We start from the raw sequence: 26371 nt of genomic DNA, 5'->3' as shown, positions 1-26371 counted from the left end.
TTCCTTGAATAGAGGTCTCCAATGCACTATATTCATTGAAATATGTAGGTACTTCAGATATTGACTCATCCTTCAGGAGCATTTTTTTCAGGTTCTTTCCTTCTTGTGACATCCTTTTTATTTTCCTTTGTGCTTGCCACTGAACTTGGCCTTTGTTCAGGCACTTTACTTGTGCCTGTAGGTGGAAATGTTTTGCATTCTGGTATCTTGTGTTATATTAAAGGATTTGATTCTTTTTTCAGATCCTTTGCATGGTATGATTGTATTTCTGAACAATTACCATTTCTTTAATGCCTTTTATTTTATCACTGACACATCCCCTTTTTGATTAATCTTTTATTCCCTTTCCTTACACAACTATAAGTGCTGATCATGAAGTCAGTGGGGCTCTGTGTGTCCATCCCACATGGAGCAGATTGCAGGATTAGTGCCCAAGTTTGCTGTAGGCTTAACTCCTTTTATAAACAGGGCAGCTGTGATATCATAAATTGGCATATTTCTTAGGCCCAGAGAGCAAAGTTCACCTGTGCAGAAGGATAGTATAGTCTATGCACGCACCTCTTAAATTCTCTATAAAAAATAGAGGCTTAAGCTATGTGCTTGCTCTCTGCACAGGGGTGAATTTCACAATGCAAATTTGACTCTTATGTATTCAGAACGTATCTCAAGGTACATTAGTTTATTTTAGTCTTTCTAATCTAAATCCATCTAGAATTAGAACAGTTATGTGCTCTGGAAACATGCTGCATGATAAACTGCTTTTAAAAACATGTTGACATTTATATTATTTTCTGCCCTCCCCGCTACCCTCCCCCACCCGCCTTGTCTACTGCAATCAAACAGATGAGAATAAAGTCTTCACTGGAAAACAACCCTTTTTGTTTTTGTTTCGGGGATGTCTATTTACATTGCACTTTTAAAAACAAGGCAGGAATGGTAGTGATGAGTTTAACTGCATCAGGTGAAGATAATCAGCTGTGTTTAACACTAGGAAAATTGTTTTCCAATAAAAACAAATAGTGATACTATGTCTGGCACTGGGAGTTGGAAAGCAAAGCAGATTACTTAGCACCCAAACAAAACATTTTTGATGAAGAATTTTTTCAGTGGAACAGTTTAGTTCTTATTGAGGCTTTGTGCAATTACATTACACTCCCTGCCCCCCTTCAGAATAAAACAGATTTCCTGTGATAAATGTTTTTGGACAGCAGCAAGATGCGAATTTATTTGAGAAATTAGAAGAAAATGGATCCCAATAACAATTCAGGGAAGTCCTTGCCATTTTTAGCTGCTCTGATGGTGTTTTGACCAGAAATATTTCAGGTATAAAGATGCCATTTATAAGGAGGAGGACATTGCTGTTGGGCAGAAATTAATTTGGGTTTATAGATAGGAAACCTACATACATACTTAATCCATTTTTAATGTTTTTAGGGGAATTTGTGGATTCATTTGAGTTGAAAGGGACTTCTAGCGGGTCTTCAGATTCCATCCTTCTGCATCATGCAGGATTACTTTAATTACAGCTAAGCCATCCTTGGCATCCTGTGTTTTAATGCACATACTCCCAATACATGAACTTCAGTATGCAGGTGAGAGATTGATAGCAATAGATATATTGGAATACACTGTAGAGATGTTCCCTATGTAACCCTCCTGCCAGGCAGAGCCAGCAGCAACCAGGGCCGGGTTCAATATCTAGGGGTTCCTTTCCATTGATACAAAACAGAACCGGCTCGAGCCCCCACCTAGTAACCTAGGAAAATTACACACCTCCCCTGGGTGCTTTTGAGAGGCAATACTTCCTCACTCACAAACACAGAGTCTGAGTGTAGAAAAGAAACTTTTAATAAAGGGAGGGAAGTAGGAGCACTAGTAGATCGAGGGACATGATCATTCCCCTCTATTTGACATTGGTGAGGCCTCATCTGGAGTACTGTGTCCAGTTTTGGGCCCCACACTACAAGAAGGATGTGGAAAAATTGGAAAGAGTCCAGCGGAGGGTGACAAAAGTGATGAGGGAGCTGGAGCACATGACTTATGAGGAGAGGCTGAGGGAACTGGGATTGTTTAGTCTACAGAAGAGAAGAACGAGGGGGGATTTGATAGCTGCTTTCAACCATCTGAAAGGGAGTACCAAAGAGGATGGCTCTAGACTGTTCTCAGTGGTAGCAGATGACAGAACAAGGAGTATGGTCTCAAGTTTTTCACTAGGAGGGTGAAGCACTGGAATGGGTTACTTAAGGAGGTGGTGGAATCTCCTTCCTTAGAGGTTTTTAAGGTCAGGCTTGACAAAGCCCTGGCTGGGATGATTTAGTTGGGGAATTGGTCCTGCTTTGAGCAGGGGCTTGGACTAGATGACCTTCTGAGGTCCCTTCCAACCCTGATATTCTATGATCTCAAGTTATTGCAGATCTCAGTGACTGAGCATTTAAAATAACAAAAGAGACTCGTAATGAAGCCTACTTAGCTCTTTCTTTGAACAGTGGGGAGATTTAACTAGTTTAACAGGTTTAACTAGTCCAAGAAGAATCATTGGGGAGGGGTCACAGCCTCCTGGCTGGGACACTTGGTCTACCCCTCTTACTTTCAAAGGGCTTTGGCATTCGAGCCCTAAGGTGCCACAAGTACTCCTGTTCTTCTTTTTTTGGCTTAACAAGGTTCTTTCAACCTGACCCCCTTATTTGGGACAGGTTAAGCACAGTCCTGCTTTCCTCCAATAATTACAAATTGGTAACCATATTTCACTACCCCGCAATTCAGCACTAAAGTGATTTGTAACCCAACACCAGCCAAATTTGATTACTCTGACACTGCTCTATCTGCTGAATATCTAAGCAGAGCAGGAGCAAACTGTATTTACATAAACACACCCAAAGTCTCTCCCCCTCCCAGCTAGATCTCAGGGAAGCATTCATTCAGATCTTGCTTACATCTACACACCTGATGTGCAGCGCTAACCTAGTTCTAGTGTTCCCTCAAATCAAGGACCAAATGTGTTTGCGTAATGGTCAGGGTACTAGCCCGGTACTTGGGAAACCTGGGATTCTTTGCTCCGTCATAGATGTTTTGTGATCTTGGGCAAGTCAGCCTCTCTGTACCCCATTTCTCCCATCTTTAAAATGAGGTTAATAGCACGGCCTTGCCTCACAGTGGTATGGTGAGGATGAATATGTTAAAGGTGGAAGGCATTCAGATACCTGATGGAAGCCATTTACTTGTGTTCTGGTAGTGCCCAGGAACCCTAATCAAGGATCAGAGCCGCAATGTTGTAAGTGCTGTACAGGCATGTACATGTACAGGCATCCCAGAGACTTCACAGTCTACATGAAAGACAGGATGCAAAAGGACTAAAGGCAGAGAGTGGGTTGAGAGGATGAGATAAATGCACACAATTTAGCAGAAAAGCAGAAGTCACAGAGGCCACCAAATTCCTCTTGCTGGTGCCTTGCACCAAATCTGAACCTGTGAATCCCGAGCATTCACCCAAAGTACTATTAAACGGCAAACATTACATGTAATAGGTCAACTTCTGAAGTTCTGAATCAGGCAATTGGCTTCAGTTGGAGTTTTGCACAAATAAAGTATGAATGGAGACTTCATGATTTGGTCCAGTAAGTAACAAATGAATTGACTAAAGAATATTTACTCCTCATCCCTGGATTCAAGCATATATCTGGGAAGGAAATAAATCTGCTGTGCACCCCAGGGTGAAGTATATTAATCAAATGGTTATCTTGTTAAGGAAATGTATATTACTCGTTCTGCTGAATAAATACATTGCTATGCACAAAGTTTGCTGTGGTGTTAGCAATGCAGTATAGACTGACAGCCATCCAGACCCTGTTAGAGAAATTAAAATACTGGAGGAGTGCAATAGCAGTACAGCAATGCATTCACAAATCCACATTATAGCTCCCATCCAAAGCTTGCTGAAAATCCCCATTACTCAGGTACCACTTGGCAGGCATTCTTCCCACAGGGCGAATGTATTCAACAGTCCCAAGTGGCAGGACATGTAAAATCCATGACAACACCTTCAGTGATGGATGATTATTGTGTGTGTCATTTAAAAAATGACATACCACAGTGACAGGCAAAGTGTTTTTTTTTTTTAAATCCTCTCAGTTTCATACCCAGAAGAATCTGAATAGCGTCAGTGTTGGAGGAACATAGATGGCAAGATATGCAACAACAACTAGATCATTTTGAGGGGGAGGTAGGTATCACTGTTAATAAAATCTCTTATGGCCTGATGTCTTTAAAATTGGACACATGGGAGGTCATAGTTTAAAAACATAACATAACCGAGCCCATATTCTGTGGGCACAGCAGTTGCTGCTACTTGACAATAAGGACCACATTGTTTTCCCTCTCTTCAGTAGTATTCCTCCGCATTCTTTGTAAACACACCAGAAAAGCTAAGAGCTGTTAGTGCACATCAGATTTTAGTTCAAGTTACAGTTACTGCAGGGGAAGCTCTTTTTTATAAATCAATAGTCTCAGAATTGCCATGTGCATGCCTTGGTGTGGTGTTGCCTTTCAGTGGTTCCACAGACTTGCAGGGGACAGCTCTTCATTCAGTAAGATATTTGGCATAGGCGAGGAGGTTTTGCTACTTGTTATACAGGCATTTTGTAGGCTTAAGAGAGGACTGGAATCAGAGGTGAAAGTAAGCCGGTACACCCCTGATTTAAAGTGCCCGGGGATTTAAAGGCCCCGCCTCTTCAGGTAGAGGCCACGCCTCTTCCGGTTAAGGCCCTGCCCCTCCTAAGGACTCCAGAGTACCGGTAAGTCCTTTAAGTTACTTTCACCCCTGACTGGAATTATAAAATATATATTCAAGAAGCAATATTTTCAAAAGTGACTGAGGCACTTAGAAGCCTAAGTCCCATTGGTTTTCTGTGAGGTTTAGGCTAAGTCTCATAGGCTACGTCCTCACTACGGAGTGGAGGGGTTGATTTAAGATACGCAAATTCAGCTACGTGAATAGTGTAGCTGAATTCGACATATCGGAGCCGACTTACCCTGCTGTGAGGATGGCGGCAAATCAACCTCTGCGGCTCCCCCGTCGACGGCGCTTACTCCTACCTCCACTGGTGGAGTACAAGCGTCGATTCGGGGATCGAATGTCACGTCCCGACGAGACATGATAATTCGATCCCCGAGAGATCGATTTCTACCCACCGATTCAGGCGGGTAGTGTAGACGTAGCCATAGAAAGGCAATGGGACTCAGGCTATTAAGGAACATATTGGCAAAACTGTTTGGATGCCTAAAGTTACCTAGTGGGATTTCCCAAAAGCACCTAAGCATGTTAAGTGCTTAACTCCCATTGATATTATCTAGCAGGTTAATGGTAGACTTAGAACCCAGGTCTCTCAAGTCCTACTCTGTTGCTTGAGCCTACAGGACTAAGCTTTCATTCATACCAGAACCTTGCTAAGTCTGTCTGCTAGTGGGACTAGTTAGACTGCAATCAGCTAGATAAGAGCCATTACATCATTAAACCAAAGTTGTAGTGCCATAGCTTTCGAGTCAAGCTGATGTTCACTTGAGGGGACTTTTTGTGTCCTGAAAGCTTGTGTATAATAATTATTAGCCCAGTGAAAGGTATCACACTGTCTACCTTTCTGATTTATTAATTTAGAATATTTAGACTCCTTGTTGATGGGATCTACACCAACCTTTTCTAGCCATCCTACAAAATATTTTAAAACAGATCCCTAGAAGATGAAACAGAAGTTTGTTTAGAACTCTGTTCAACCAAAGCTTGGGTAAGTTGCGAGGACCTTGAAGTCAGCTAGAACATTTAAGTAAGTCCATGTCTTTTCACTATAATTCTCAGTTTCAAGGAACAGCGCACCAAATCAATTTTTTTTGTCCTTGTGAACATATATAAAAGAACAAGTGATCATTAATCCTTCATTTTTTGCCATGACAAGGGTAAACATTGACATCAACAGAGCAACACAGATTTATACTCTCTGACAATCTGGCAATCAGAGAAATGCTGTCAATATTTTAGTAAGGGGCTTCTATGTAATTTCCTCGCTCCCTTAGCCTTATAAACCTGGTGTCACAGAACTTTGAGCTCTCAGATAGAGGAGCAGAGAGAATCTCTCACATTTGTTTTCCCATTTGAACAAAACAACTTTTTCACCCACACCCAAAGAAACAGGTAACACCACCTGGCAAAAATAAATGTATAGGAAGCAATTGCACTTTTGCTGGAAATGTTTATACTTTGTTCCTGAAAGACAGCGATAATGTAGTGTTCAACTTGTGTCATTGGGAGAAAGGGTTGAGGTTGAAGACCTTATAAGAGGCTCCAAGGTATTTTTTCCCCTCATTAAGTTGTTTTGAAAATGCCAGTCATTTTGGAGCAATCTGCTCCACTCCAAGGGAAACAAATTTGCTCTTCAGAAGCATTTTTATGAGCCGGAGGGATAAATCATTTCAGGCAGGGATAATTTAGCACTGTCCTGAGTGGTGCAAATTCCAGCAAAGGCAGGGAAATCATGCCAATCTTCCCTTCAATTTGGTTGCACCCTTTAACAAGTCGCTCCCTGCAGCCCCTTGCAGGACATCCGGGTGAGCGTTGTGGAGGGACTTCAATGTTACGTTTCAAGCCTGATTTAGTTTTAGTTTGTGAAAATCTTGCCCAAGACTGCTAAAAGAGGGTCTACCTGATGATGTAAATGCAGGCTATTCTAGACAGCTGCCAATTGCAAAGGTGTTTGACATATTTAAAATAGACAAGGAGAAAGAGCAAGAGCCTTTGAAAAGTGTTTATTGAGAAAGTTCATATTGCACATAGCTCGAAGTGCTAGAGGCAAATTTCTTCTATTGTTACAAAAATCGTGAAGGTTACCGTATGCTAATTTCTCATATGCCTCATAAAACTCCTAATCATAGACATCCTGAGCCAAGAACTACTGTATTATATAAAAAAGTACCTTGCTTATAAAGGGAAAATGACTATGACGATATATAGTCTCATTTTAAACCAGATTCTAGCCACCTATTTAATATCTCACAGTGGGGATTTCATCCTGTCTAAGAGGCTGTGCTACTCCATGACATCATAAACAAAATGGTTCTAGAGTTCAGCCTAGCTCTGACATTTTGGTTATAATGCCAATAAACAAGAAACCCCCCGTGGCATGTTGACTAAGTGTTTTCTTCAGCAAAGCCATGTCCGACTGCAATACACTTGCAGAGCTGCTGTGCTGTTTTTCACCCCTTACTAATTAAAATAAGGATTTCCAGTTTGGTTAAGTGTTTTGGGAGATGGGAAGGTACAGTAAATGACATATTTTTGCTTTACAGCTCAGTCTTCCTTTATTTTCTTTTTGCTGACGGCTGTGGCGCTCCTGTTGCTAGAGACAGGAACAAACACAAAGGAAATTTACTCAGATTGAAATGTTGTTTTTGGCGTGAGGGAGAGTGCTGGGTGCGTAATAGGATTTTTGCAGAGCTGGTTGAGAAGGCTGTTGATGTGTAGCAGCCATAGTAGTCACATTTGTTGAAATATCTGACCAGAAGGCCACACTGCTACTATGAGAGAACTGGGGGTTTTCTGGTGTATTTCTGCTGCAGATACATAAAATAAAATAAATTAATGGAGATATCCTATCTCCTAGAACTGCTCATTGAATCCAGTCCCCTGCCTTCATTAGTAGGACCAAGTACTGATTCTGCCCCAGATCCCTAAGTGGCCCCCTTAAGGGCTAAACTCACAACCCTGGGTTTAGCAGTCCAATACTCAAACCACTGAGCTATCCCTTCCCCAATCTTCATTAGATGTCAGATCATTGATCACCTCTAGTTCAAAATCATACACTGGGCTAACTAACAATTGGGGTCATTTCAGGAGTTTGCCAGCATCCTGAGTGGGTAAGAAAAGGCCATCTAAGTGAACACAGCACTTTGCTCCCAGTTACTGGTTTCTGTGCTGCAAACTACCACTTCCAAGAGGAATTCGGTTGTGACTGAAGTAATGGCTGAGTGGCGCTCTGGGAATACAAAGGCTGAGGTATCAGTCACTGATAGTCTTTTCTCCATGAGAAGAGCGAGCAAAGTGAGCAGTTTTCGACAGCTGTAATTTCTACTGTGTGAAGCAGACGTAGCCTTCGTCTACACTGCCAGCCTATGCCGGTATAACTACATCACTCCGGGGTATGGAAAATCCACACCCTCAGCAACACAGTTATAGCAACCTAACCCCCAGTGTAGACGGTGCTATGTTGACTGGAGGGCTTCTCTACTTCTTGGGCAGGTGGATTAACTGTGGCGATGGGAAAAGCTCTCCCATCAGTGTAGGTAGTGCCTTTACTAAGTGCTACAGTGGCACAGCTGCAGCGCTGTAAGTGTAGACAAGCCCTTAGAGGGCATCTGCATTTGAGCTGGAAGGTGTAATTTCCAGCTCCAGTAGACGTACTCGCGCTAGCTCTCATCAAACTAGTGCCTAAAAACAGAAGTGGAGATGTGGCAGCATAAGTGGTGGGAGGGCTTAGATCCCCTGAATACAGTCCCATCCAAGACCCTGGGCTCGTATTTGGGGAGGTTAGCCCCTGCCACTGCTCGCACTACCCATGGCCACATTCTAGTGCAATTGTTGAATCAGAGCTAGCTTGGGTATGTCTCCTTGAGCTGGAAATTATACCTCCAGCTCGGATCTAGACATATCTTTAGTGCTTGGTAAGGTGCTTCTGCCTGACCACAGAGTGCGTAAATTGATGACCATGGGAGTCTGAAGAATCAGTCCCTTGGAACTTGCCAAATACCTAGTCAGACCTCTACAGAAGAAGTAATTTCCTCTCACTCAGCAACTGCAGAGTAAGGTGGCCAGGGGAATGCAGCAGCTAGTTCATATTCAGAGGAAGGAAATAAAAAGCAGGAGAGTAAATGGGAGAGAGACTTGGAGACACAAACATATTGTCAGAGTACAGCCTAAAGGCAGATCTGTGGGCTCCTCTGAGCTCTCCTGGAAAACAAATCTCAGACTGATAAGATTTTTATTTACACAAATTATACAGCAGCTACCAAAGAGGCACTGAAATCCTCTTCGGAACTCCTGGAGAATGACTCCAACCCCTAATCTGAGACTCCCAATGTGCACTGCTTACGCGCAATGAATGTGGGCTCATCACTTTGCCGTAGCTGTGTATTCGCTTGCGTCACTAACGGTACAGAGCCACTTGTAACAATGAGCCCAATCCTAGAACAAAGCTCTAGCCTCCTACTGACTTTGGTAGGAATTTTGCCCACAAAGGACTGTATAAAGACTTCCGTTTTTGGGGCCTCACTCTGAGCTAGAGGAACTTCCATTCCTCCTAGCCATGAAAGCCAAGCAGCAATAACTCTGTGAATTAATGGGAAGTCTGGTGGATCTTACTCTCACCTCCTCAATAGGCAGGGGTATTGCCACTTATGGCAAGCAAGTACCTGTGCAGCTGTGTGTTATAGTTGCAGCCTGGCACGGAGGGGTAGTTTGTCATGGGACAAGGAAGGGTTTACTGGGTCTGCACTTTCATGGATCATGTGTCCCATGACCCAGGCATAGGGCTCCGTGTTTGTCACAGAGGTCGTGGAAAGTCACGGATTCCATGACTTTCCGCGACCTCCATGACTTGTGCGGCAGCCAGTGTGGCTGACCCCAGGGCTGCCCAAGCAGCTAGCCCCGAGGACTGTCCGAGCAGTGGCTGGTGCGGCTGGTCCCAGAGACCAGTGTGCTTGATTTTAGGATGTTAATATTATTAATTTGGATAATATGGGTTATAGGCTCGCCAATTAATCTGATCAGAAGATAGTAAGGTTCTTGTCCAAGAATCAGGCTACACAGAGTTTGCAAGGGCTCTCGGGATGTATGACAGGGCACTTACACTGAAACAAATGTAGACTTAAAGACGTTTATTGAGATAAATGGAATAATAATTAAATAGTAATTAAATGGTAAAATAATTAGAGTTACAAATGCAGTAATGTTGTTTTAGAGATACATGTGATATAATATACAATAAAGCTTTTGATTAATATACTTACACCCTTCCTGGATAACCTGGTGGTGAGAGACAAAAGGACCAGCCTCGCCTCTGGCATGCCAAGAGAGTTCAGGTCCAAGTTCCTCAATTCTTGAGTGGGAGGTGCAAAGCTTAGGAGAAGCTACAGAGCTAAGAGCTTTTGAAGCTAACTTAGAGTTTTATTAACTAACTGACTTAAACTTACAATTAAGAACTAACAGACTAATAGACTAGGGGTATGTCTTCACTACCCGCCGGATCGGCGGGTAGTAATCGTTCTATCGGGGATCGATTTATCGCGTCTCCTCTAGACGCGATAAATCGATCCCCGAATGCACTCCCCATTGACTCCAGAACTCCACCAGAGCAAGAGGCGGAAGCAGAGTCGACGGGAGAGCCACGGCCGTCGATCCCGTGCCGTGAGGACGCGAGGTAAATCGATTTAAGATACGTCGACTTCAGCTACGCTATTCTCGTAGCTGAAGTTGCCTATCTTAGATCGATCCCCCCCAGTGTAGACCAGCCCTAATAAACAAAGAAGCCTTGAAGCTCGAAACTTGGGAACCCATAAGCTTAGAAATTAGGAACCTTAGAAAAAAACGTTCTTGGCATGGTGGGTCACCTCTCTTATAGAGGTTGAATGCTTGAGCCCTCCTTCTATATTCAAACTTAGTTTCCTCACCCACAAAATGTCAGGGGACACTTACTCCATAGGCTGGACTGTTTGTATGTACCGATGACATATACATACATATTAATGACATGAGCTCATTCTCACATTTGTTATTTCCGTCCTACCTAGTTATTTTGGTTCCTTCTTTGTGGTTTACCTGTTAAATTTAAAGAGGCTATGAACTTAGGAATCCCCCTATGCCACCCTGCTTCAAGCATCCTTTATCTATCTATGTTAAAGATCGCAGCCATATATGGACCTTTCGCTTTAGCTCATCACCACCTATCTAGGTGAAAAGTCCCGAGCATGTGCCTGCTAACTTTGCATCCTGGGTGAAAGGTCCCAGACATATGTCTGCTAACTTTGCCCTAGCTCAGCATACAGGATGTGGCCTGTAGGTCCCTTGCGTTACAGCCAAAATGCTTTAATATAAATCTATAAATCTATGATAATAAAACAAATAATCAAACCCATCAGAAAATAAAATGTCCATAAGAAAAGATATACATAGGCAAGCAAGCAGGCTAGCCCTATAGGCCAGCAGTTCTCAACTGAGGGTCTGCAGACCCCTGTGGGTCTGCGAGCCCATTCAGGGCGGCTGCGGAGTCCCACAGCTGAAATCCGGTGTCCTGAGCTCCAGCGCTGAAGCTGGGAGCGGCGCGGGGCTGAAGTCGGCGTATCCCACCCACCCGCCCGGAAGCCGGGAGTGGTGCAGGGCTGAAGCTGGGAGCCCTGTTCCCCTCCCCGCTGAAGCTGGGAACTGCACTGGGAGCACCCGGCCACCCGTACACAGCCCCTAGCCACTCCCTGCCTGCACACAGCCCCTAGCTATCCCCTCCCTGCACCCTGATCTACCCCCTGCCCGCACACAGCCCCTAGCTACCCCCTCCCTGCACTGGGAGCTACCCCCCCTGCCTGCACACAGCCCCTAGCTACCCCCTGCCTCCACCCTGAGCTACCCACTGCCTGCACACAGCCCCTAACTACCCCCTCCCTGCACCCTGAGCTACCTCCTGCCTGCACACAGCCCCTAGTGACCCCCTCCCTGCACCCTGAGCTACCCCCCTCCCTGCACCCTGAGCTACTCCCCTGCCTGCACACAGCCCCTAGCTACTCCCTGCCTCCACCCTGAGCAGTATTCAAACTTTTTGAACCGAGACCCCCATTGAGTTATATTTTTTTGGTTGCATCCTCCCACAGCCCAGACAGGCTGGTTGGCCTCCTGAGTGAGTCAGGGGGTGGAGGTGGTGCTCCCTCCCTGGACCCCATTGTGCAGAGTTGGCTCGAGCCCTGCCAGCTCTTGCCCCCCCAAATAGAAGTAAAACTATGCCTATGCCCCGGCCCGGAGCCCCAAGTTCCTGCCCCCCGCCCAGGCCTTGGCATTTTTATAGCTTGTTGAGGGGGGTCTCAGCAAGAAAAAGGTTGAGACCTCCTGCTATAGGCTACATGGGGCTGCCAGAGGCTCCCAGCAGTAGTCCCCAGGAGCAGCTGCTGTCGGTGGTCCCCGCCAGCTGTCCCAGGGTGGCCGGAGCAGCCGCTGATAAGCAGCCCCTGGCAGCAGGAGATGCTGGCCCCGTCCCCCCTCAGCAGCAGCCCCCCGGGCATCCGCCCAGCAGAGGTTCCTCCAGGGCACCCCCCCAACCAACAGCCCTCTTCCCTCCCTCCCCCCAAGATTTAGCTAGGGATGCTTATAAAGTCATGGACGGGTCATGGGCTGTGAATTTTTGTTTATTGCTCATGACCTGTCCATGACTTTTACTAAAAATACCCGTGACTAAATTGTAGCCTTACCCATGCATAATGGGTGTGAGGGGTCTTAACTTCTACTCCAGGTGTTCGGTTGGAATACCATCTGCGTGCAGCCCTGTGGCCTTCCTCTAGGTGGAGGGTTGATTTCTGTCTGCCCCATCTCCACTTGGTTCACCCCTGAAGACTAAGGAGGGGGTAAATTTCAGCCACTGTCCAAACAGCAGCAGGGAGCCATCTTCAGTGGTTGCAGTACAGGAAAATCACAACTGAAAGCAGCCTTCCTTTGAATACCACTTACTGATGTGTCAGACTGCACTGGCCCTAGGTGATACCCATGTGTAGTTTACATTGCATATTCCTCAGCTCATCCACCCCCCCGCCCTGACTGGGCATTGTGAAATGCAAGGTTCTTTCTCGGTTATTTTATGCTGCTTTGTTTTTCCAGGCATTCCCAAATATGTACGCGTGGGGATAACTGCACCACTTTTGCTGATAGTATCAGATATACTTCGTATACTGACTTAAATTTATTCCAGCTGTATGTATTTTTAAAGTAATTTGAAAGGTAAACACCATAACGTGTGATACACAAGTCACATTTTGTTGCCTCCTTGGCTAAAATGTTAGAATATTTAGAAACATCAACCTGTGAATACAAACTTTTGCTGATGAGGAAAGAATTAAGTATACAGGATTTTCTTTTGATGTTTCCCTGACATATGGTGCTTCTAACCCAGTGACAAATTAATTGACTAGATATAAAAGAGATGGACAGCGCTTAGCGAGGAAGGACAGGAGATGCATTACAAGACAGCCGGTTCTGCCACGGCTGGATTATGGAGACAATACACATTGGACAGCTAATGAGTCTCTGTTGCATAAGATAGATTCTCTTTATAATAGAATTGCACGCTTTGTCTCTAAATGGGGTTATTATACACCCCATTGCACAATGTTTGAAGAGCTTGGTTGGCCCTTGTAGTGGGTTAGGAGAGAAATAAATTGGAAAACAATTGCACATAAGACCTTCAATCCATCAACTGCTCCATATTTATCCAGATTACCAGTACACTCTCCCAAAATACAAATCTGTGATACATGCAGGGATGGAATGTTAATACAGAGCAGCGTGGTTTTCACAAGATCATTTTTTCATTTGCTGTTGCTTTGTAAATGTACAAAAAGCTTGAACCCAAAGTAACAAAAAAATGGTAGAAGCCACCTTAGAGACATAGTGAAACTCTGTGCAGCAGAATGAAAGTTCCATGTAATGCTTTGCATGTGCAAATTGTAGTTCATGTTACAGTGAGCTGCCTGATTACAGAGGAGTTGTTCTGTGAAAAAAATCACAGCACTGCATAGATTCTAAGACCAGAAGGGCCCACTGTGATCGTCTATTCCTGTTTAGCACAGGCCAGAGGACTTCCCTAAATCAAATTCCTCTCTGAACTACAGCATATCTTTTAGAAAAACTTCCAATCTTGATTAAAAAATTGCCATCAGTGGAGAGTCCACCACAGCCCTTGGTAAGTTGTTCCAGTAGTTACTTATGTTCCCTGTTAAAAATGTATGCCTTATTTTCAGTCTGAATTTCTCTAGTTTCAGCTTTCAGCGATTGGATCTTGTTAGATCTTTGTCTGTTAGACTGAAGAGACCACTATCAACTATTTGTTCTCCATGTATGTACTTACAGATTGTAATCGAGTCATCCCTTAATCTTTTCTTTGTTAAAATAAATGGATTGAGCTCCTTGAATTTATCACTATCAGGAATGTTTTCCAATCCTTGAATCATTCTTCTTTGTTTCTCTTAACCCTCTACAATTTATCATCATATTTCTTGAACTGTGGGCACCAGAACTAGACACAGTATTCGAGTAGCATTTGCACCAGTGCCAAATATAGAAGTAATATAACCTCCTTACTTCTATTTGATATTTCCCTTTTTATACAACCAAGGACTGTGTTACCTCTTTTGGCCACAGCATCCCACTGGAAGTTCATGTTCAGCTGATTATCCACCATGCCCCCTAAATCTCTTTCAGAGTCACTGCTTCCCAGGATAGATTCCGCCATCCTGTAAGTGCGGCCTACATTTTGTGTTCCTAGATGTATAATTTTACATTTGGCCATATTACAATGCATATTGTTTGCTTGTGCCCATCTTACCAAGCAAACCAGATCACTCTGTATCAGTGACCTGTCCTCTTCATTATTTACCATTCCCCCAAACTTTATGTCATCTGCAAACTTTATCAGTGATGATTTTGTATTTTCTGCTAGGCATTGATAAAAACTTATAAGGGGTGCCTCTGAATAAATTATCATAATTTAAGACCAGGATTTTCAAAAGCAACTTGTGATTTTGGATGCTTAACTAGAGACACTTTAAAAGGTCCTGATTTTCCGAAAGTGCTGAAAACCAGGCCCCATGAAGATGTTCAGGTTGGGCATCCAAAACTTGAGGGACCCCAAATCACGAGTCACTTTTGAAAATCTTGGCCCAGGTACCATACAAAGTTGAATGATGAATATATGTCATGCCCAGCAATTACACACTGTAGTGGGTCTCCTTTTTTCACACCCTCAAAAGAATCCTGACTAAGGACAGCTCCATCTTCAATGAAGCAAGTAGGTGAAAAGGATGTTCATCAAAGCCAATCTAAATGACCAAGCCTGCCTACTTCCTACTCAATCTTTTTGTCTTCTTCAGCCTGGAAGTCTAGGTCCCTTTACTCATTCTTTGTCTTCTCATTCTGTTTCTGTTCAAACATGCTTCTTTTCCCCTTCCAGCTCTCCTGGGAGCAGAGAAGGATAAGATAGAAGATGGGTTTTTTAAATTAAAAAATGAGTAAAAAGGATAAAAAACACAGAGAGAGATACAGTAAATGAGCCCCAAATATGAAACGACTTGTTGGTAAATGAGGGCACCAGGCCTACTGCAGGCAGCCTTCCAAATGCTTGCTCCCTTGTGCTTGGACTCTAGATTTGACCAGGCTCAGCATCTTCTACAAAAAATGTCCAGAAGTTCACTGGCCCCACAGTCTCCTAATCTGCCTCATGGAGTCCCAATATAACACTACAGCTTCTTCTATCTGTCAGGCTCCAGACTCACCGTGTGATATCATGATATCCAGGGCCCTGTTTTTTTTACCAGACCAACCCTCTTTCTACTCTTCCTATTTACTTTCCATCCATGTTTTTTAGCCTTTCAGGTGTTCTGAGGATTAGCTGAGTTCAGTATCTCCTGAATTCTTCTCCTTTCTGGACCCTGTCAGCACGCTAGTGCTCCCTCTCCAGATCAGATAAGCAACTGGGAATGTTCTGTCCATGCTCTCTTTTCCTTTGCTCTTTGTGTCAGGATTGCATCATTCATTGGCCCTACCCTAACTTTCATTGGCCCTGGTCTTCCTCAACAACTGCTAAAGAAGATCCCTACTTCCTTCTGCCAACTTTCTCCAGTACAATTGACCTTCTAACCAGAAAATCCATACTCCTACTGAGTTCTTCCCTAAGCACTTTAGAGTTGAGGAAGAACAGGAAACCTGGAGGAAGGGGTAGATCTGGACACGCGCACACACAGATTATGAGCCAGACAGAGGTCCCTGCTTTACCACAGGAATGGAAATCCCTCATAACTATGTCACTGGGTGTAGAAGATACCAGTATGATGTTGCACTCTATATGATTTTATGAAAATATGCTAATGAGTGTGAATATAAGGTAACTGTAATATGTTTAATGCAAAAGGTCTCTTGTAAGGTATCATTACAAAGCTTATAATCTACTAAGCGTGGTCATCCTATTTGTATGAATGTACCACTCTTGTATCTGAAACTAGAAATATGAAATATAACTCTGATGTCCTATTGTAATTATGGAAAGTCTGGGCCATTAATGGTGGGTTTGGAATCTTGATGGCTCCCATCAACTAGCACAATTGACTGTAGATGGCTCTGTTTACTTGAAAGTGTTCCTGTATACGTGTGTGCTGGCAAATGGGTAATGAAGTCTTACAGTGACATGTGATCATGTCACCTGAACTGGAATCCATCTTTAACCTGGTGCTTTTCCATTTAGAAGGAGGTGTGGGAACCCAGAGAGGGACAAAGGATTCCTGCCTTGTGCAAAAGATATATAAGGGGGTGGACTAGAACAAAGGGGGCTGCAGTCATGAGAAATCCCCTAGCTACCACTTGAGCTGGAACAAGGACTGTACCAGGGGAAAGGATTGGGCCCAGACTAGGAAGGCATCCAGTCTGTGAAAAAAGCTTATTGAAACATCTCTGAGGGTGAGATTTACCTGTATTCAGTTTTCTTACTGTATTAGGCTGAGACTTGTGTATTTTATTTTATTTTGCTTGGTAATTCACTTTGTTCCGTCTGTTATTACTTGGAACCACTTAAATCCTACTTTTTGTATTCAATAAAATCACTTCTTACTTATTAATTAGCCCAGAGTATGTATTAATACTGTATAAGCTTTATATAGGGTAAAACAGATTTATTTGGGGTTTGGACCCCATTGGGAGTTGAGTATCTGAGTGCTGGAGACAGGAGCACTTCTTAAGCTGTTTTCAGGTAAGCCTGCAGCTTGTGGGGGACGTGGTTCAGACCTGGATCTGTGTTAGCAGCAGGCAAGTGTGTCTGGCTCAAACAAGGCAAGGCACTGAGGTCCCAAGCTGGCAGGGAAAACAGGCTCATAGGTAGTCTAGGCACATCAGGTGGCAGTCCCAAGGGGGTTTCTGTGACCCAACCCGTCACAACCAGTCTGAAGTAAAACAAGATGGTTGGCTTTGATGGACCTTCTTGGGAGAATTCCTGCTCCTTTGTGCATTTCTGCTTTTTGGGGGAACGTGGCCATGTGGGAGAAGCATTATGAAGACACCGACACTCTTTCTTGTCCTGTGTCTAACAGGATCTTAGCTATGTCCAAGATGAAGGTCTTGGTCCTGACATTCACTTCCTGGATCACCTTCCCTACATGACACCTTAACTGCCTCTGACATTACCGATGGGCCAATCAATATGGCATTTTGTCACTGCTTGTCTTTCCTCTGTCCTTCATTTCCTTCCAAAGGCACTTCAAGGGTTCCAAGTAGGGTTGTCAAGTGATTAAAAAAAATTAATCGTGATTAATCACACAATTAAAAAAAATAATCGTGCGATTAATTGCGCTGTTAAACAATAATAGAATACCATTTATTTAAATGTTTTGGGATGTTTTCTACATTTTCAAATATATTGATTTCAATTACAACACAGAATACAAAATGTACAGTGCTCACTTTACATTTATTTTTTATTACAAATATTTGCACTGTAAAAAAACAAAAGAAATAGTATTTTTCAATTCCCCCATTACAAGTACTGTAGTGCAGTCGCTTTATCATGAAAGTTGAACTTACAAATGTAGAATTATGTGCAAAACCCCCTGTCTTATTTTTGAATGCAATGTAAAACTTTAGAGCCTACAAGGCCACTCAGTCCTTCTTCTTGTTCAGCCAATCGCTCAGACAAACAAGTTTGTTTACATTTGCAGGAGATAATGCTGCCCACTTCTTGTTTACAATGTCAGTTGAAAGTGAGAACAGGCATTCGCATGACACTGTCATAGCCGGCGTCGCAAGATATTTATGTGCCAGATGAGCTAAAGATTCATATGTCCCTTTATGCTTCAACCACCATTCCACAGGACATGCGTCCATGCTGATGATGGGTTCTGCTCTATAGCAATTCAAAACAGTGCTCACCAATACATGTTCATTTTCATCATCCGAGTCAGATGCCACCAGCAGAAGACCGATTTTCTTTTTTGGGTGATTAGGGTTCTGTAGTTTCCGCATCGGAGTGTTGCTCTTTTAAGACATTTGAAAGCATGCTCCACACCTCATCCCTCTCAGATTTTGGAAGGCACTTCAGATTCTTAAACCTTGGGTAGAGTGCTGGATCTATCCCTAGAAATCTCACATTGGTACCTTCTTTGTGTTTTGTCAAATCTGCAGTGAAAGTGTTCTTAAAATGAATATGTGGTGGGTCATTATCCGAGACTGCTATAACATGAAATATATGGCAGAATGTGGGTGAAACAGAGCAGGAGACATACAATTCTCCCCCAAGGAGTTCAGTCACAAAATTAATTAATGCATTATATTTTTAATGGGTGTCAACAGCATGGAAGCATGTCCTCTGGAATGGTGGCCAAAGCATGAAGGGGCATACGAATATTTAGCATATCTGGCACGTAAATACCTGGCAATGCCAGTTATAAAAGTCCCATGCGAATGCCTGTTCTCACTTTTTGGTGACACTGTAAATAAGAAGAGGGCAGCATTATCTTCTGCAAATGTAAACAAACTTGTTTGTCTTAGCGGTTGGCTGAATAAGAAGTGGGACTGAGTGGACTTGTAGGCTCTGAAGTTTTACACGGTTTTAGTTTTAAGTGCAGTTATGTAATAAAAAAAAATCTACATTTGTAAATTGCACTTTCACAATAAAGAGATTGCACTACAATACTTTTATGAGGTGAATTGAAAAATACTATTTTTTTATCATTTTACAGTGCAAATATTTGTAATAAAAAATAATACTATAAAGTGAGCACTGTACACTTTGTATTCTATATTGTAATTTAAGTTAATATATTTGAAAATGTAGAAAAACATCCAAAAATATTTAATAAATTTCAATTGGGAGTCTATTGTCTGTCAGTGCGATTAAAACTACGATTAATCGCGATTATCTTTTTTTTATTTAATGGCGTGAGTTAATTGCAATTAATTGATAGCCCCAATTCCCAGCCTTCATTTGATAAGCAGTATTGCCAACCTCAAGTGTTAAAATTGTGAGTCAGCCCCCCCAAAATCATCACGAGATTGGCTTAAAAATGATATTTTTTTTAAAAGTTTTTTTATTTGCGTTTTGTTTTTGAGTCTTTTAGATGTACACATTTTCCATCTTTTCTCTTCAACCACAAGGGCTAGAAACTTGTTTTTTAAATAATCGCTGAAATTCTCAGAATCACCTTACTGCAGGAGCAGGGCACCCAGAAAAACACCAAGTATTGAGAGAAGTGGCAACACTGGTAAAAGAACATTTCTACACTCACAGCATACAGAAGGGGGATGATTCTTTCTCATTATCTAACAAACTCAGATGCCTGCTTTGTCTTTTTTCTAGGAGGAGGATTATATTAAATACTAATAATTATCTCAGTCTGATTGGTTGTGTTGCCATCTCTGAGGTACAAAAAAACAGGACATCCAGGATGATCCCATGCCCATAAAACTGAACAGCTGGTAGCGTGTACTGAGCACACTTGAGGCTGTCCTGGGACATTTGTTTCAAAAAAGGGATGATCTTGGGAAAACCTAGACAGGTGGCCCCATCACTGAGAGTGGTGAAGCATTAGCCACATTGAAATGTGCAAAACCATGATATGGACTTCACCTAATACATGTATTAACTCAGCTAAAATAAATTAGACCTTAAACCATATTTGGAAGCAGCGTTTCAGGATTGAAAGCCACAAGTGGCCATGGAGTTCCTCTGGGAACTTATGGCTTGTTACATCCATGTACTGCATAGGTTCTGTTGTAATGTGTGGGAAGAGGAGACATATGACAAGGAAAAATTGTTCACTGGTAATTGTGTTTGTCATAGTCATCCCTAATTTTCCTTTCCTCCCACATCCCCTTGGGGGCTCTCTCAGTTAGTGGTGTGTTTTGTTTGGCTTTCTTCCATATTTATTTGCTCTGCGGGATTCTATTTGGAGAAGAAAGTGGGTGGGCTGGTTCTTTTATATAGGCTGTGATTGACAGTTTTGTTGACTCCTTACTTCCAGGTGGGTGGAGCTATATCCCTTAATGTAATGTGATGGGGGTGGGAGAAGGGGACCACAATAAACACAATTACTGGTAAGTAATTTTCTCCTTGACTACATTTCTGGTGACTCTGTTTTATACTCTCTGTGCCAAAGCAGGTTTGCTGATGACAGTGTTTAAGAATATTTAATTCTTGGTATGAACTAGCTGGGTGTTTCTCTTAATGAGCTATCCCATTGCTATCACAACAACTTTAAATACCTTATGGCTAGCAAGGCAGAGACTGACACACAGGCAGATTTGTTTCTGCAAATAGCTGCGTTGATATAAATACAGGTTGTCCTGTTGCTACTGTGGTGGCAAAGAAGAGCACTTATGAACTGTTGTTGTTCTGCTTATCTTGTCTCTTAGGAAAAGGAAAAGCTGTATGTAGAGCTGAAGCACATCTTGGCCCGGCAGCCTGGGCCCGAAGCGGCAGAACAATTGCAGCTCTACCGACACACACTCCGAGAGAAGACCAAGCAACTGAAAGTAAGAGATGCCCTTCATGGGATTAATCAGAAAGGAAGTCCATCTGAAGGGCTGCTATGCTTGTAGGACTATATCAGTGCTTTGCACAGGGAAGTCTGTCTTCCCAAGGAGTCTTTTGGTGCCGAGAAACTGAGCCTCAATCTCTGGGTAGGGGGGGCAAGAAGTTAAAAATGTTTCACTGTCAGGGGTTTTTCAGAATACTGTAATTCTTCACAGTGCTTTCACGGCTTTTGTGCAGCCTGGACAATAATACTGGAGTGCAGTAAGGTGGATAGCAAGTGAGAAAAGATAAGAAAGAATGTCAGGGAAAATGGAACAAACTCTTTAAAATAGGACACTTCCTAAACTAGAGCTGCGTATCAAAAGACACCTTCGTTTTCCTGTGATGTTACTTGGCTATACAGTTATTTAGCAGTTCAGCCGTTTCCTCTCAGCTTTTTATGCATCCATATTCTACACTAAGCTGTGATGCCAAAGACCTTTTAACTGTGAGGAATGGGCATAGTTTTCTTCATTTGCGAGTCTTGTCTTGTCCTAAACCAATATTTCTGATGTTTGTCATAAAAGGATAATTCCACATTTCCCTATATTCTCCGTGAAACACTGGCCTAATAGTCACAGATCTGCCCACCTCAGTGCCAGAAAGACATCAGGATGAAGAAAGGAGTTCAGAGGGGAATAGCAATAATGACAAAAGGCTGAAAATTTTGATTTACTAGGAAAGATTAAAATAACTGGGTATACTCAGCTTGATTAGTCAATAGATACAAGTCTAAGAGGACAAGTAGGACCCGCTATATCGAGAGTCAAAGACGAAGAATTGCTATAAAATGTCTCTACAAGCAAAGACTGGCCCAGCAGTTGAGAAGCATCCTTTCTAAGAATCGTCTGAGACCTAACCATTTCCATTAGCCGTTGAGGGCAGATCAATAAGTAGATCCTCCATTTCATCCAAATAAATCTGTGAAAGAACACCTTGTATTTCAGTCCAGGAATAACTTGCTCTGTAAATATTACTAACTCAACAGGTTTACTTGGACAAGATATAGGGCCTGTTTATTGGTCTGCCCTCAGAGGCTAATGGAAACAGTTTCAATTTCTCAAATTGACTTTTTTCGTAGATTTTTAAGGCCAGAAGAGACCATTGGATCATCTAGTCTGACTTCCTGTCTAGCACAGGGCAGAGAATTTCATCCAGTTATCCCTGTATTGAGCTCAGTAACCTATGTCTCACTAAAGCTTATCTTCCAGAAAGGGATCCTGTCTTGATTTGAAGACTTGAACAGATGCAGAATCCACCACTTCCCTTGGTTTTGTTCCAATGGTGTTTTGGTTCTGAAGTGGACAGAACTGTACATGTTATTGTAGGTACATTGACGAGCACTTACATGACATTTCTCCAATCTACAATGCAGTGTTGTGTAATGCCAGTGCTACCTGTTAACTGTGCTTTCTGTGTGAAAGTCCATAATAATATTCATAGCCTCCCTGCTGGGGAAAACACATGGAGGTGGTTTTACTAATGTGTAAGCTTCCTACGCATTCTGAGAATAGAATTTAGTAATATTATGTTTATTTGTTTCATTAAACAAAGAAGAAATGAAAGTGGAATTAGAATATTAATGTACAGCATATTACGTCTAAACGCTCATCCACATGGACATTTTTAGATACTATAGATACATGAGGCTTAATTTCATTTTTTCTTAAATGAGTGAGATCTTCTAATAAGCGAGTCAAAACCATTTTCACACTCCTTTCAACATGCTAGTGGAAACTGTTCCTAAATCCTTGTTATTTCTCTCAAAGTGCATTACGTGTACCTTAGTCTCACGTCTTATTACAGGGCTGACAAGAGTAATCTATCTTAACCCCTTGTCACTAGAAATCAGGATTTCCTGATTCTGAAGAGCTGCCTCATGGAAAACTTTTTGAAGGTGTGATAATGAGAAGCAATTCTACTTATATGTAATGTAGGGCTCTTCCCTTGTTCCTGTGGTCGCCTTTGTTTAACCTGGCTGCACCAGATCATTAATAACCCTGTGGAACTCTTAGATGCCTGGAATAAAGCTGTACAGAGCGCTCACGGACACCTGGCGCTATGGTCCTCTACTGTCGAAGCGTACTGTGGTTGTTATTATTGTAAGGATTAGCCCCCACTTAAGACAAAAGGAGTATGTGAACCCAGCCACGGGCTTTTGCTGAGGGTTGTTTTGGGTAGGGGTGTGTCCGTGTATGTGTGTGTGAAGAACAAACAACTGGGAGAGACTGAGGACAGAAAGTGAGCAAGGCAGAGGCAAAAAACAAGAAAGCCAAGCAGAAGCCAATGAGCACAGGGTGACCCTGGAAAAAACGAGAGAGAGAATGTTTGGGTCTACGGACTAAGGAGGCTTGGGGTTATAAGTAAGGCAAATATTTGGTCACTGTTATTTTTAGTAAAAGTCACAGACAGGTCATGGGCAATAAATAAAAATTCATGGAGCCTGTGACCTGTCCGTGACTTACTAAAAATAACAGGACAGGGCTAAATAGGGGGAGGAATGGAGTCCAATGGGTGAGGGGGGGACTGACAGGCCAAGACCCCCGGCTCTAGCGGCCGCAGCAGGGGGCGCAGCCAAGAGGGGGCACATGGTCCAGGGATGCTGTGGGGCAGGGGCGCACAGCCCCCGATGCAGCTCCCACCATGGGGCTGGGGCGTGTGACCCCGGCTGCAGCTCCCAGCAGAAAACGTGGGGCTGGGGCACACAGCCAGGCTGCAGTCCCCCCACCCCTTGCAAACCACAGGGCAGGGGCTGCAGGGTCCTGATTCCAGCTCTCCAGTTTGCAGTTGTAAGCTGTTGCAGAAGGGAAAACTCCAGCCCCCGCTTTAGCTGCTGACAGCTAAAGGTGGAAGAAGTCACAGAGGTCCGGTAAAGTCACGGAATCCATGACTGCTGTGACCTCCATGACTAAATTGTAGCCTTAGTTATAAGCTAAAAAACTGCTCCTATTGTTCTTGGTTCCTCCTGCGTTTGGAGAAGCAGGACTTTATATAGCAACAGAGGGTCCTGTGGCACTTTTGAGACTAACAGAAGTACTGGGAGCATAAGCTTTCGTGGGTAAGAACCTCACTTCTTCAGATGCAAGTGAAGAAGTGAGGTTCTTACCCACGAAAGCTTATGCTCCCAGTACTTCTGTTAGTCTTAAAGGTGCCACAGGACCCTCTGTTGCTTTTTACAGATTCAGACTAACACGGCTACCCCTCTGATACAGGACTTTATATGTTTCTTGTAAATAAACAAAGTTACATCATAGAAAATACCTGACTCTCTCCAAACTTTGACTAGTCTCAATATTCTTCTTCCTGCAGCAGGAAAGTGCATTTGGCATGACCCTATTTCCAAATTAATTGATTTATATGGGATCAGGATCATGCCAATAATTGTATTGCATGATGCCATATTGCTTATGTGGAGTTAATTATATTCTATAATACAGTGGGCCCTCTTGAACAAAAATGCAATATTAAAGTTCGTATTCGCTTGTGATGAGGCAGGTCTTGTAATGTCTGCATGAAACAGGTATTTATGAATGTCTTGAAAGGGTGCACAACAGAAGGACATTAATGCTAGTAGAAGAGGATGACTTTTCAACTGTCTAAAATCGTCCTTCAGTTAGAAACATTAATGACGTAATGGTATAGGCAGATGGCAGAAAGATTCCAGAGTAACATTTGCTCTACTCCCTGGAAGTCTAGACCCCGGCCAGCTCTCTCCTGATTAGTAAAGATAGAAAGCACAACTCTAGCTGCAAGCATTGAAAGGCATTTTGAAATGTCCGGCTCACATTACATCCCTCAGCTCTCCCTCATTAAACTGGACAACTTTCATTTTAAGAGCCACAGTTTTCTCCAACCCCCACAAATATGCCTTTGCCTTACTTTCACTGCTGTAAATTATTTACATCAGAAATGAATAATCAAGACACTGAAATGCTAGGAAAATATAACTTTTGGTAAAGAGGTGGATCCTATGCCATTTTAAAACTCCCTGCTTAATTATTTGTCTATGCTCCTTGTTTTGGGTCTTTGGTTCACATTTGGGTCCAGGAAGGTAGAGAACTACAGTAAATGTTGTTAGTGTCACTCAAAAGATGCTTGGTGAGGTACGCGGTGTAGCTTTAATTCTGTAAACTGCCTTCAGGTGGGCAGAGATTTTATCTGATAGGGGAAAAGGGAGTGTGTGACAGACGTAACCTGTGAAGCTCACTTTTTGCTTTTGGTTGGTTAGGTTTTGTCTTCAGAACTGAACATGTATGAGTCACAGAGTCAAGAGTACAAGTATGAAATAGAGAGACTGGGCAATGAGCTCCTGAATGTGAAGAAGAAATACCTAACCCAGAAACGCAAGGAACAGCAGACCAAGTAAGGAATAATGTTAATTCTCGTGATCCGTCTCTCCAGCTAACCCTCATCCTTAGGCACGGCACACCTCAGTTGCATCTGAGTGCCTTACAAAGATATAAACACAGAAAAGTTTGGGTACTCTGAATTCTTCCCTCTTCTCCTTGAGCAGGTCTAGAAGTTTTTTAAAAAAATCTGTAAATGTTTTTTCTTTCTCATGTTCCTCTTCCTCCCTTTCTTTTCTCCCATCTCCTCGTATGGCTTCCAACTTCCTCTTCCTTTCTCTGTCCCGTTCTTTCATTCTCTAGTCTCCTTTTTATGGCAACACTTATAGTATATTTGCTGCTTCAGGGATGGATGTTACTGTGTGAATGCTATTACATTAGGATGGGATTCGTAATCATGGGTCACGCACTAAGAAAGCATTGTCCCCCCCACTAACACAACTGAACAATTCCATGGTTCACCTGTCATAATTGTGGTGACTTCTGAGAGAGCCTAGGGCCATCCTACTTAGCTATCTGGAGATCACTGCAAGGCCTGTGAATTTGATCTGATATTGGGAAGGGAGCAAACTGTATTGAGTGGAGCATTGGGGTGATATGTTTGCTTTGGTCTTAATCTCTCAGCAGATGCAAAGCAGCATGTTACACCAGCTGGAGCTATTTTTAAGGCTGTCATCTTAATTCCTATGTTACCCACACAATCTAGGGCACCCTACTTATACCTACTGAGGGCTCAAGGCGTAACCCGGTCAATTTAGGCACCATCACCCTCTCCCTACCGAGGGCTTGGAGTGTAAGACACCTGCTCTTTCCCACGGGGCTCCAGTAGAAACCTGGTCAATTTACGAACCTGCCCTCTCCCACAGGGCTCCGAGCTCTACGGATCTGTGTGACCTTTTCCCAGTGAACGAGCCTTACACAGCTGTGCTTTAAACATCTATGTAGTAGCAACACACACAGAATATGTATAACAAGCAAATCTCTTATGCTCACCCCTCCCAATACACAGAGAAATTTCTCCCGACGGCAAGTCAGGATCCACTCATCTGGGGGTTCCTGGCAGTGCCTCTGCATGTGACGGTCATGCAGAGGGATCAGAGTTCCAGCAGCTTGATGTTGAACTGCAGTCCGGAAATGGTTCCCAAAGAGCATTGTTTTTCAATTTCATTATATAGTTAAAACGAG

The 26371-nt window shown here is 43.0% G+C and overlaps 1 protein-coding gene across 1 annotated transcript in view; it reads left to right on the top strand.

The window, feature by feature from the left end:
• Window positions 1-26371, top strand: part of CFAP58 (cilia and flagella associated protein 58) — a 90465-nt gene that overhangs the window by 57233 nt on the left and 6861 nt on the right. The window contains exons 16-17 of the mRNA XM_054035625.1: window positions 20681-20800; window positions 25069-25202. Coding sequence (XP_053891600.1) covers window positions 20681-20800; window positions 25069-25202 — 254 coding nt within the window. The remainder of the gene's footprint in view (window positions 1-20680; window positions 20801-25068; window positions 25203-26371) is intronic.

Source organism: Malaclemys terrapin, chromosome 7 (assembly GCF_027887155.1).
Source record: "Malaclemys terrapin pileata isolate rMalTer1 chromosome 7, rMalTer1.hap1, whole genome shotgun sequence".
Lineage (NCBI taxonomy): Eukaryota > Metazoa > Chordata > Testudines > Emydidae > Malaclemys > Malaclemys terrapin.
Note: the sequence above shows the minus strand (reverse complement) of the source record. Positions and strands in the feature narration are given on the sequence as shown.